Raw genomic sequence first — 13,350 nt, 5'->3', positions numbered from 1 at the left:
CCTCTTCTATTCTTATCTCCTCATTTCACTCCTTTTCATCTTTTGCCTTTGACCAACCATCTGCCAATCAATAAGGGTCCCAACCCAAAACGCTGCCTATCCCTGTCCACCAGAGACACTCATAAGTTCATGTTCATGAGTGAGGAGCAGAATTAGGCCATTTGGCCCATCATGTTTAATCCGCCATTCAATCATCGCTGATCTATCTCTCCCCTTCAACCCCATTCTCCAGCCATCTCCCCATAACTCCTGACACCGGACACAGCCTGATCCGCTGAATTACTCCAGCACCTTGTGTCGTTATTCATTTTACCTTCTCTCTGATGTTAAACAGCGATGTCTGTTTGACAACACTGACAGAATATAAACACAATGCCATCAACATTTCAAACCATGCTTAGACATCTAACCACAAACTAATCTATACAAACATTAATTCATCACTGTGTATTTTATCAGCCCTTGCATCCTGTGCATCATTTTTTGATCCAGTGCTTTGCCAGGAGCTATGGCAGGGCTCCAGACAACTGCTGACTTTCAGTGAACAGAATGCCCAGTAGGTTCAGCTTTGGATTGCAACTCTTGCCATGACTAGTGGTAGCTAAGCTGGCTGGAAGTTGAGAAACAGCAAAGGCATTGGATTGTGGCAGTAGTGAAATCATTAAAACGGCTATCCTGAGGGGAGCAGCTGGTTCATGCTCCACAGATTCATTATCAATCTTCCAAGCTAAGACCTCAAAGATTCTCATGGAAAAATTGCTGGAGTGGTACGACTTCTGCAAATCCCCTTTAAACATTTGAACCCAGGCCCATGATGGTAGCAGTGAAAGATTGCGTGGTTGCAAGATATGAGAGCAGTCTAAGCTCACATGGTTCATGCTGGAGTGTCCACTCCATCATTTATGCTGAAAGGGCAGCTGAAATATAAATCAATCCAGTCAAACATTGTGATCAGGTGTGCTAGTTTAGTTGCTACCACTTTCTTATTGGGTAAGTCAGGTCCTAATCTCGAACAGGGATCTAAAAGGGGTCTAAATCTAAGAAGGGGTAACATGGTGGGGCAGCATTAGAGTCGCTGCTTTACACCGGATGGCGCCGTACGATGGCAGACTCGCCAACAGTCTGTCTCATCCTTTATTGTTGTTTTTAGTCTGTTGTTAAATGTATGTTTTAGTTTTATCTTCAGTTTGTATTATGTGGGGGTGGGGGAAACTTTTTAAAATCTCTTTCCTCGACGGAGATGCAACTTTTTCCGTATCGTATCTCTGTCCGCACTGCAGCCTAAAATCGTGGAGCTGGTGGTCCCTTTGTTGGGGATTAACTTCGGGAGCTCCAACTGCGGCAGTCTGCGGACTTAACATCGTGGAGATTGCGAACCCTTTGTCAGGGATCTACTTCGGGAGCAGGAGCTTCGACCGTCCCGATTTCGGGAGCTTCGATTACCCCGATGCGGGAGCTTCGATCGCCAGCTGCGGGAGCTACGATCGCCCCGACTGCAGATTGTTTGACTGCCCCGACTGCGGGCGAAAAGAAGATAATACGTTATTGCCTTCCATCACAGTGCGCTGTGGTGGATGTTTATGTTAATTTTTATGTAATTGTGTGTCTTGTTGCTTTTTAGGTATGACTGTATGGCAAATCAAATTCCTTGTATGTTTTTACATACTTGGCTAATAAATTAATTACAATTACAGCGCCAGAGACCCTGGTTCGATCTGGTCAATGGGTGCTGTCTGTATGAAGTTTGTATGTTCTCCCCATGATCGCGTGGATTTTCCCCGGGTGCTCTGATTTCATCCCACACTCCAAAGATGTACAGGTTTGTAGATTAATTTAGCTTTAGTAAAAATTGTAAATTGTCCCTAGTGCTAGTGTATGGGCTGATCGCTGGTTGGTGCGGACTCGGTGGGCCGAAGGGCCTGTTTCAGCACTGTATCTACAATCTAAACAAAACTAATCCCAATACAGTCTGATCTCAGATCAGTCTGAAGAAGGGCTCAACCCGAAACGTCGCATACTCCTTTTCTCCATAAATGCTGCCTCACCCGCTGAGTTTCTCCAGCATTTTTTGTCGACTTTCTAATCTTAATACAAAGCACTTTTGAAGGTTGTAGCTGGGCTCCTTCTGTCATTCAGCAGTTTATGGACACTTTCCACTCTACCTATCAATGCATCCAGTATTTCATCATGCAACTCGTTATCTTGCTTCAACATGCTGCTCATTCAAAGTATTTATCTGATAAGCAATTTGCAGCAGAAACTGTGCTTGGCCTTGAGTAAAACACAAAGTGCTGGAGTAACTCAGTGGCTCAGACAACATCTGTGGAAGGAATGAATGAATGACTTTTGGACCAAGACCCTTTTTGAAAGAAAGCAATAAATGTTTTAAGGAATGCTGTACAGTACGTTTAGATGATGTGCCTGTCATGGTAGACTATCTGGCAGTGTGTGAGGGTATGAGATTTGCAAATCATGCTGGTTTAGAGGTAAGTATATGATGATGTGATGTGCCAAATGAAATGTAGGTCCCGAGCTGACAGAGATTGTTGTTAGTGAATGATAAGGTCATGTGTATTGAAGAAGGCTAGTGGTGCCTTGGGGAAGATACAGCATTTGAAGATATGTGCACTGACCTTGACCATGCTTATATAATCATTGCATATTTTGTCCCATTACATTTCCATGTGTGGGGTTGCAAGACCTACAATGATCTCGAGAGCTGAGTTTTCCCACTGCCCCGACACTTCTACTTGGAGGGAAAATACATCTCTATGACTAGAAAATCTCTCCTCTTTTGCTCATCTACCAAGACATCCTGTATTCCATCTGAACATTCGAGTGCTCATTCTGGCCACACATATTCTGCTTTTAAGCGTAAAGACTTCTGGAATGACTTGCAGCAATAAAGCCAGCCATCATTTATCTGTCTTTTAAGAGGTCAATCACAACGCTGTACATATGATAAACGCAAAGCCAATCAACAATGTTTCTGAAAAAGACACAGTGGTGGAGTAACTCAGCGGATCAGGCAGCATCTGTGGAGAGCATGGATACGCAATGTTTTGGGACAGAACCCAAACCACTGCCTATCCATATTTCCCAGAGATGATGCCTGACTTGCTGAATTTAATCCAGCAGTTTGTATCTTTATTTGTGAGGCAGCATCTGTAGTTTCAGATGTCACCAATGTTTCTTGCCTTGTTTGGTAGCAGAAACTATATTAATGTGATCAGGCACCAGTCACCATTTGAGATTTGAACTGTATTGAACAGAGTGCTGTAATCTTGCATTGCAATCCTAAATCTCATTTACCACTGCTACCAATTTAGCCCCCAGGGTTTTAGACACCATTGAAGATGTTCAGCTAAGAAATGAAATAAGTAAAGTCATAAAGTGCTGGAGTAAACCAGTGAGTCAGGCAGCATCTTACTTCTATGAGCTATTGAATGCAAGACACTATGTGCAATATAATCACAGTCTTAATCTTTTTAGCAGAATTTTCATAAACTTGCTGTTAGTCAAGTTCGTGTTGTTGCCACAACTTTTGGCTAAAAATTGCTGTGTTGTTTTAACAGAAGTGCATTAAAATAACAATGAAGAAATTAGTTTGTGCAGCTTGGATAGTGAATATGGAGAGGATGTTTCCACTCATGGGAGAGTCTAAGACCAGAGGTCATAGGCACGGAATTAGAGTTTCCTTTAGGGAGGAGATGAGGAGGGTTTTGTTTTAGTCAGAGGGTGGTGAATCTGTGGTATTCATTGTCACAGAAGGCTGTAGAGGCCAAGTCAATGGATACTTTTAAGTCAGAGATGGATAGATTCTTGATTAGTAAGGGTGTCAGTGGTTATGAGAAGGCAGGAGAATGGGGTTAAGAGGGAGAGATAGATCAGCCATGATTGAATAGTGGTGTAGACTTGATGGGCCGAATGGCCTAATTCTGCTCCCATCACAAATGAATATAAAATGAAGACTTTAACTTATTTTAAATGTCAATGAACAAAATAATACTTAATGAATTTATTAAGCATTCATACCCTAAAATAAGACATGGCTGTACTGTGCTTCAATGTGATTTTAATATCGCTAATTGCAAAAACTGAATTACCAATGCATTTATCTGGAAGGCAACCTTTTTTGTGGAATGTTTTGCTCAATGCAGTGGGATTTGATCTCGGATTTAACTTCGCCATTTGCAAAAGAGCAATTACAGTTAACGGCTGTACAGGAGGATAAGGTATTCAGCTACAGGTACATAGTAAATGTAAAATACACTCCTGATTAGGGATTATTTTAACCTAAGCGCTATTGACATGTAAACGTCACTGGTATTACTCCAAATCATGTCGACAGACGGATCACTGTACGAACATTAACAACCTGCCCATTGAAGAACCAAAACGATCTACAGCCCTCGATGTAGACGATAGAAATTATTTGTTTTCATACACTGATTAACCCCGAATATTTCTGGATTGCTATACATTTTAGTTCTTTAATCACGTCAACATTATGGTAAATTTACCTGAAACGACGCTTGAAACGCCTTCTTTGGTTTTGGACCCTAAGGAAATATTACATATAAATATCATTATTTTTGTGCATTTTTTCATGAAACCGTCGATCTGCAAATGATTGTTTAAAAAAAATCGCTCGGCGCCTCCATTGTTTTTGTTACATTTGAAGGCATTCCCGCTGAAGAGGATGCATTGATATATCTTTGGAAAGGGATATATTTTGCAGGGCTAGATAGAGTGCCATCTGGCTGGTCCATATGCTCAACGGAAATAAGTCCTTTGAGACAGAATCAGACCCCAGCAAGTAACGAGATCAGCTTTGAACGGAGAATACGACGTGCTCTCGAGAATTTAAAAAAAAACCGCTTTTAGTTTATTTTTAGCTACCGATTCCATTCATGTGTATTATTATAAAATAATATTATATTAAAATAAAATTGCTTTAGCACGTTAAGTATATATATCTCCAACTGTAAAAGTGACTTGTCAGCTACTTGAGAAGGCGATGTTTCATTGTGTAACGACACTGCCTTACACGACACGCTCGCTGCTTTACATTGACCCTCGCCAGTCTGTACATACCAACATAAAGCACCCCTTCTTTAGTTTTCTCTGCCGCCTCTGCTACTCCCTGCTTGGTTTTCTCAGCTGCCGCAGCCACCCCTTCCTTTGCTTTGGACAATCCTTTCATAAAAACATCCATTTTGGTCCTCGGTAAACGGAGCACTGCAGAATAAACATCCACTATATGTGATTTGTTTTTATTCCCCCTCCTCCCCCCCGAAAACCCTCCCCAATGAATATATACAGGCATCGACCGACAAATTACACAAACATCAAGCACTGACCTTTGTCAAACTGGATAATAATGGATTGGTTAGATTTGATCACAACATCGTCGGAGAGGGGAGGGTGGGCTTTCACATTAACCGAGGAGAGAAATCATCTTGTTCTGAGATGATGATGCGACCGATTAACTGACCTGTTAGATTAATGCTCCTTCGCGCTGTCTGTAGTAAACTGCTTCCTCAAACCTCTTCCGTATCTATTACTCTTCTGGAAGCGCGTGTGATTTCATCAAAGTGCCGTGCAACCACACACGGACACTCACACAACCTCCCCTTTCGAGGAATGTAATCCCCCTAAGGCGAGTTACATTATTTTCACCGAGGATCTCGCGTCTCTCCCGTAACCACATTTTCTGCCTCGAAGGGGGTTTGCGCTGTAATTATGGGGCCCGAGCAATCTTCAGTTTTCTCTTTCAAGCACATTAGAAGAGTTTCATCGCTCTACACTAAATCAATGAAGGAAAACGATTCCGAAGTAGGCGAAATATTAGAGGCGTATTCTCCAGGGATGTTGCCTGACCCGCTGAGTTACTCCAGCATTTTTGGGTCTTTCTTAGGCGAAATATTAATTAATTAACGGAGTCTGTTCCATTAACTATTATGGACAACAATAGTCGGATGGCAGAAAGTACACTGCCTAAGTACACGGCTTTGAAATACGCCTGTGGAATCTAATTTACCAACAATAAAGCAGAACATGCTGGAAATAATCAACGAGTGGGGCAGCATCTGTGGAGAGAAATCCCCAGTGGGACCTGTGAAACTTGGGGAACTTTAAACATATTTTCTTAACTATAGTTTGCAACTTGTTGGTAAATTACCTGGATTACATAGAGCAGTACAGCACAGGAAGAGACCCTTCAGCCCAGCATGCCTGTGCCTAACATGATCCCAATTTAAACTTATCCAAACTGCCTGCACCAGCACCCTGTCTATTTATTTATGCATCATTCTGGCTTATTCCCCGGTTTCGGGCATCTTGTCCAAGAGAATACAAAACACCACTGTCCAGACAATATCCTCCCTTGCTTTGCTCATCATCCTGGGAAAGAGTTTATCAAGCTCTGTGATTTATCCATATTATTTGGGGGGTTTTTAATCACCCAAAGTTGCTGCCTTACAGACCCGGGTTCGATCCTGACTACGGATGCTGCCCTTTATGGAATTTGTACATTCTCCTGGTGACTGCGTGGGTTTTCTCCGGGTACTTCTGTTTCTTCCTGCACAAAGACGGACACGTTGGTAGGTTCGCAGTCCAACGATAGGTTAATTGACTTCTGTAAATTGTAAATTGTCCCTAATATATAGGTAGTGCTCGTGTACGGGGTGATCGCCGGTCGGCGAGACACGGTGGGCTTGTTTCCACACTGTATCTCTGAAGTCTAAAGTAAAGACCTGTGTGGATCAGCTGGCAGAGGTATTCACAAACATCTTACACTGGTTCATTCTATGGTCCCCCACCTGCTTCAGAATACCATTATCAACCCAGTGCTAAAGAAATGTAAGGTAGCATGCCTTATTAGCTATCATCCAGTGGCTTTACCATTCACCATCTTCAAGAGACTAGTGATGGCCACATAAACTCCAGCCTCCCAGCCAGTCTTGATCCACTACAGTTTGCTTACCGTTGCAACAGATCCACAGCAGCTAGCATCTCCCTGGCCCTAAACTTATCTCTGGAATGCCTTGACAACAATGACTCCTACATTACTCCTATTTATCAATGATAGCTCTGCTTTCAAATCCATTATCCCTTCCAAACTAATCTCCAAACTCCTTGATCTAGGAATTAGCACCCCTGCCTCTGCCATTGCAGCCTCGAGTTAATTCTCAAAACTGGTGCCCCACAAGGACGTGTTCTTAGTCCCCTATTAAATTCCTTTAAACTCACCACAGTGTGGTCAAATTCAGCTCTATGTCCATCAACATGTTTTTAGATGACACCGCTGTGGTGGGCTAGATCATAAACAATGAAGAGAAGGAGTACAGGAAAGAGGTAGAGAACTTAGAAACATGGTCAGCATTTCCTGTTTCTCGAAGGGCCTGTTTCCACGCTGTATATTTCAATCAATCAAAGCCTTTGTTACATCAGTAAGACCAAGTGTAGACTCGGCGACTGTTTCAACGAATACTTGGGCTCGGTACAAGGGCACTGAATACTTGGGCAAGGCCTGCTCCATCTTCTGGTTGAGAACCATTTTAACTCCCCATTTCCAATCTCATGGTTTTTCTTTCATGGGCCTTCTACGTTGCTGGGGTAAGGCCACACACCAACTGGAGGAACAGCATCTCGCATTCTGCTTGGGTAGCTTACAACCTAATTAGGTTATTAATCTACAACCCCCCCCCCCCCCCCCCGCACTCCACCCGCTTCACCTCTCTTTCCTGTGCCCATCCATTTCAGCCCATTCCCTCCCTTTCCACCTATTCGTTCCTCTCGGTTCACAATTTTCACCTCTTCTATCCTCATCTAACACCATTTGTCTTTTCATCTCTGGCCTCTTTTTGTGAATTTCATGGTACAAGGGGTGGGGTGTGGGGGAAGGAAGTAGGTTTGTATGATGGACTGAGCTGCATTCACAACTGTGATTTCTTGCAGTCTTGGGCTCAGCAGTTGCCGTACCAAGCTGTGATGCATCTGGATCAGAACAACAAAATGCACTGCAGTTCTTGGCATACAAATTCTGACAGCAGACGCAAGAAACTGCAGATCTGGAATCTTCAGCAAAACACAAGTGCTAGAGGAATTCAGTGGGTCAGGCAGCATCTGTGGAGGAAATGGACAAACGATGTTTCGGATTGGGACCCTTTTTCATGATACTGACCTAAAATATCATTTGTCCATTCCCTCCACAGATCCAGCACTTTGTGTTTAATTCTAATCTCAACTCTCAAATAACCTGGGAGGACAAAAGTAGCAGGCACACAGAATCCACTAGGAATGTATCTCAATCCTGATCCTGTGGATCTACATCCTGAAACTAAATATTTACAAAGTTTTATATATTTTCTTACAACATTGAAACAGCCAATTTGGCTCATTGAGTTTGTTGACTCTCAGAACAATTCTATCAGTTCAGGGTCCGGTTCACTCACACATGCCCATTATCACCATTCTGATTGTGTAGGAAGAAACCATAGATGCTTGTTTACACTGAATATAGACACAAAAAATGCTGGAGTAACCCAAAGGAATGCGTAACGTTTCAGGTCGAGACCCTTCTTCAGAGTCCGAAGAAAGGCTTCTAACGTCATTCTGATTCTTCTTCGTACTCACTAACAGGAATTTATAGAAGCCAAGTAGCTTATGAACCTAGGTGTCTATCAAACATTGGAAAAGGCAGGAGTGCCTGGGGAAATATGACTACAAGGAGGATGTGCAAACTCCAAATCGATACCATTGGGGATCAGCATTGACCCTGAGCTGCTGGAACGATAAGGTAGCAGTTCTACTAGTTGTGTCTCTGCCATCCCTGGTGTGTCAATGTTATTATTTTAAGAAATAGTGTTAACTGCACTGTGGCACTTAGGAAAAGGTAAACAGGTAGATTCTAGACAGTGAGAATTACATTAAAAATGTTATTCATCCATCTGTCTTGTTCAAACATAGATGGAGGTCTTATTCTTCTGACAGCGATTTTATCTACAGTTTAATCTGGACACCTCAAAATATATTGGAACTCTTGAACATGTAAACCTTTTGAAAAGCAGCCAAAAGTAATAATTTGACTCAACTACTAATTTCTCCACGTAGACCGATTTACACGGTAGTACACTTAAAATCAAGTGGGTGGGAGAGAACAAGTCTGAAAAATGTTTTTATTAACTCAATACGTCAGGCAGCATCTCGGGAGAACATGGATACATGAGAATTCAATGTTCATCCCTTTGGGTTGTAAACTACCCATGCAAATAATGAGGTGCTGTTCTTCCATTTTGTGCGAGACCTCACTCTGGCAATGGGGGAAGCCCAAGACAGCAAGGTCAGTATCGGAATGGGAAGGGAATTTAAAATGGTTAACATCGAGACCCAGTAGGCCTTGGCGGTCCAATCGAGCAAGTGTTTAGCAAACAGTCGCCAAGTCTATGCTTAGTTTCACCAACTTATGAAAGGCCACATCGGGAACACTGGATGCAGTAGATGAGGTTAGAGGAGGTGCACGTGAACATCTGTCTAACCTGGAAGGACTGCTGGGGCCCCTGGATGCAGGCGAGGGAGGAGGTATGGGGACAGGTTTACATATTCTGCAGTTGCTGGGGAAAGTACCTGGGGACAGTGGCGGACTGGGTCTAAAATATTGGTTGCCAGGAGACAAAGGGAACCACTTCATCAGGGGCCCACTTGCCATCGGGCAAGCTGACACCCTGGCCAGTCCGCCACTGCCTGGGGATGGGGTTGTTTGAATCGGATGGGATGAGTGAACCATAGAGATATATATGCTGCTCTCCATTATCTCCCATACTGATGTCCTTTTCTCAATCTGTTTCTTTAAACTGTCTTGCTCACAGCCAGTACTCACGTTCTTTTTCACCATTTCTTAACTTATCTCGTATAGTTTTCTGATTTGCATCTCATCCCTCTCAGATGTGCTTCAAAAACTGTAAACCCTCTACTCTCTCTACCGCACCCCCCCCCTCCCTCCTCCCTCTCCCTCCTCCCTCTCCCTCCTTCCCCGCGTTCTGAGGAAGTCCCTGACCAAAAAACGTCAGAGGATTTCTCTCTTCACAGATGCTGCAGAGTTAAAGCATTTTTGTTTATGTTGAACAGCTTGTAGAAGACAATCACCACGGCATTTCCAAGTAATTGATGGCCCCTTTAAATTGTTGTTGTGTGCGTGCCCGCGTCGGGGGATGAGAGGGATTATTACCTGTTGTTGAACATATATCCCGCCACACTGGGTTAAAACAATGAAGCGACAAGTTAGCAGAGCTGGCATTCAATTACCGTTGTTCGTGAAAGGATGCAATGATCATTCCGCTCTGCATCTATCCAGCGGGCATCAGCGGACCACATGGTGATACTCTTATCCTTATGGCGGGCGGCATGAATAACACAATGAATTTACACATTGATCATACTATTGAAGTCAAACCAGCGTCCTTAGCACCCAGAGGGCGCAATGAAGCCGATTACGTCCTGTCATTTAATTGGAGGAAAATTTGAGGATTATAACACCCTTCACAAATAACAAATCAGGTTGGAACACGGCATCCAACAAGTGCTCAATTAACTCCTTAAATGAGAGATTGATGAATGATTGGGGAACTTCACACTTCAGCATGGCGGTCGCACAGCCGGTAATGGTTGTTTCTTTCCATAGATGATGGGAGAACTTTTAACTTTCGTGGAGTAACTCAGCGGGACAGGTGGTGTCTCTGGAGAGAAGGAATGGGAGATGCTGCCCGTCCCGCTGAGTTACTCCAAAGTTTTGTGTCTATCTTCAGTTTAAACCAACATCTGCAGTTCCTTCCTACACATTATAGCTTTCGTGGATGGGCGAACGTTGAGGATAAAACTCCACGTGGCAAAATATCTGAGGAAATGCCAGTGTAGTTTCCTGTACTTGGTTTGATAGAAGATTTTATGTGTAACTTGAGGAAAAGCAAACTGAACAGATAATGTAACTTCATAAGTTATAGATGGGAGGTCTTTGAATTGTCGTTTTTCATGCCGAGGATGAGTTTCCAATGGGTGAATTTGGTGACGGGGTGAGGAAGCCACCTGTCTCAATTTACCTTTAATTGATGGTTGTTCCTGCGGCTAACTGGAAACGTGCATCTCTATGTAAACTCTACTGTTGTAAGCTAGTTAGAAACCAGTTGAAATCGGCCTAATCTAAATCGTTAGGGGATTGTTGTGGTCACAAGATAGTTTGTTTTCTTTGTGAAAAAATGATGATATAAATCTGCAAGATAGCAGTGCTATGCCATTGGAAAACAAATTCTTAATGTCCTGTCCATGCTATTTTTCGTTAAAACGGCTGGATAAGGCCTTTGTTACAAAATAGAACAGCTTGGTGGAATTCTTGAACTGAAGGAAAGGCATAAGCAATTAAAGCAAAGAATAAATTACATATATTTATAGGAACTCTAAAAATCAGATGGAGGGTGGTAATGCAGGCAAATTGAATATAATTTGGATTAAAATAAAATTAATTGAAGGGATGTGGACTGAGCCTGCATTTAATTGCTCTTGCAAAGCTGGTGGTGGTGAGTTACATTATTGAACTGTTGTAGTTCTTGCAATGTGAATGTGCCCACAATGCTATTAGAGAGATTGTTCCAGGATTTTGACCCGATGAAGGAATTGGTGATATATATCAAGGTCAGGATGGTGAGTATCTTGGGGGCAACTTCCAGTTGGTGCATCCCTAGTGCTTCCAGCTGATTGGCTTTGGAAAGTGCTGTCTAAGAGTGGGTGAGTTGCTGGTGTGCATCATGTTGATGGCACAAACTGTTGCCAAAGTGTGGATAGAGTGATTGGTTGTGGACGGGGTGACTATCAAATGAGCTGCTATGTCATATGTAGTACAAAACTGCTTGAGTGTTGTTGAAACTGCATTAATCCTGCCAAATGGAATATATTTTACACCACTCCTGATATGATCCTTGTAGATGTTGAACAAACTTGGGGAAGTTAAGAGTTGAGTTACTTCAGGATTCTTAACCCAACTTCTGCTTGTAGCCCACATATAGTATGGTTCAATGGTAATTTATTGTCTCATGTACCTAGGTACAGTGAAATTCCATGTTTACATACAGTTCAGTAATAACAAATCTTACTATGTACAAGTATATGCACAAGTACTATGCACAATCATACTTAAGTACAAGTATATGAACAGTAGATACACTGAGGCAGTACGCAAGAGTCACCACATTTCTGGTTTCATTTTGTGTGATTTAAGTTCAATGTTGTTAGCAATATAGATTCTTAACTTTGCCATAAAAGTTTGGCCAGTTGTCTTGGCTGTGGCACTGTCAAAATTGCAAGGCTGGCTTGGTCAGATGCTGTTGGCGTCTTCCACTGTTGCTCTGCCTTTCTGAGCCATTGCAGTCTGCCTCTAATCTGTGCACCTGTACACTTGGTCTGGCGTCTGATCTAATTGATTCCCCAGCTGTTGCAGGCCTCTGGGGGCCCACTGATGGAGTATTTGGGTACTCCAGTTCAGTTGCTGGATTATGTGTACTGTTGCTATAAAAAAACAAGTGTTTATATAAACCTTAGACCAATCAATGTTAATTTTCGTCCTACACATGTTTAGTTTGTTTTGTCTTTTGTGTGACTGGCCTTGTAATACGTGGCATACTTCATCACAGTACTAAAATAATATTTCCCAGGTTATGTTTCAAGGTCCAAATTTGTTTGTTTGCTATTATCTGCTTGAGAACACCCCAAGGATTCTGATGATGGAGGAGTTATTCATGTGAATATAATTTAATGTCAAAAGTTGGTATTGATTATGGTCGTTGGCAGACAATTATGTGGTTTAAGTTATTGATCTGCTTATCCTGGATATTGTTTGGGTTTTACTGAATGCTAAATATGCTACTAAAATAACTTTGCTGATCTCATTTTGAATGATTTGAACCCTATCCATGCAAATTTCCCAAAAGTAAAGCTTCGAAGTTAAAAAAGCACATATTCCCCCCCCCCCCCGCCCCCCTGCTCCACCCCAACCCCTCCTCCCCACCCACATCACCTGCTAGTTGATTTAAAAGTTGAGTGCTTTTAACTGATTGGGGAGGATGCTATTGAGAAAATACTTTGGCTAATTCAACTTTTCCTCAGAATAAGGTGTTGGGTCATTAGCTTGTTCAGTGGTGGTTCTTTCTCTAAAGTTGCTCTCTTAATTTGTTTGCTTGGACTTGCAGCATTTTGTTTTTAATACATTTTCTGCCAAAATATTAATTTCACTTTAGAATGGAATAAATGTGCAGTTTGTATTATACATGTACCTTATTGGTTTATTAAGGTTCACATGAC

At 42.3% G+C, this 13,350-nt stretch overlaps 1 protein-coding gene across 2 annotated transcripts in view; it reads right to left on the bottom strand.

Annotated features, from left to right (window-relative positions):
• sncb (synuclein beta) overlaps positions 1-5,776 on the bottom strand; it is a 60,949-nt gene extending 55,173 nt beyond the window's left edge. The window contains exons 1-3 of one of the 2 annotated variants that reach the window (XM_033029479.1): positions 5,498-5,776; positions 5,098-5,241; positions 4,524-4,562 (exon numbers count right to left, since the gene is read on the bottom strand). In XM_033029479.1, the coding sequence (XP_032885370.1) occupies positions 4,524-4,562; positions 5,098-5,218 (160 nt within the window). In that variant the 5' untranslated portion in view covers positions 5,219-5,241; positions 5,498-5,776. Of the gene's footprint in view, positions 1-4,523; positions 4,563-5,097; positions 5,242-5,363 lie in introns of both variants that reach the window. The other variant, XM_033029480.1, reaches the window with a different exon arrangement.
• Positions 5,777-13,350: the final 7,574 nt, after the last annotated feature.

The sequence above is a fragment of the Amblyraja radiata genome, chromosome 11, assembly GCF_010909765.2.
Source record: "Amblyraja radiata isolate CabotCenter1 chromosome 11, sAmbRad1.1.pri, whole genome shotgun sequence".
In the NCBI taxonomy this organism is placed as follows: domain Eukaryota; kingdom Metazoa; phylum Chordata; class Chondrichthyes; order Rajiformes; family Rajidae; genus Amblyraja; species Amblyraja radiata.
Note: the sequence above shows the minus strand (reverse complement) of the source record. Positions and strands in the feature narration are given on the sequence as shown.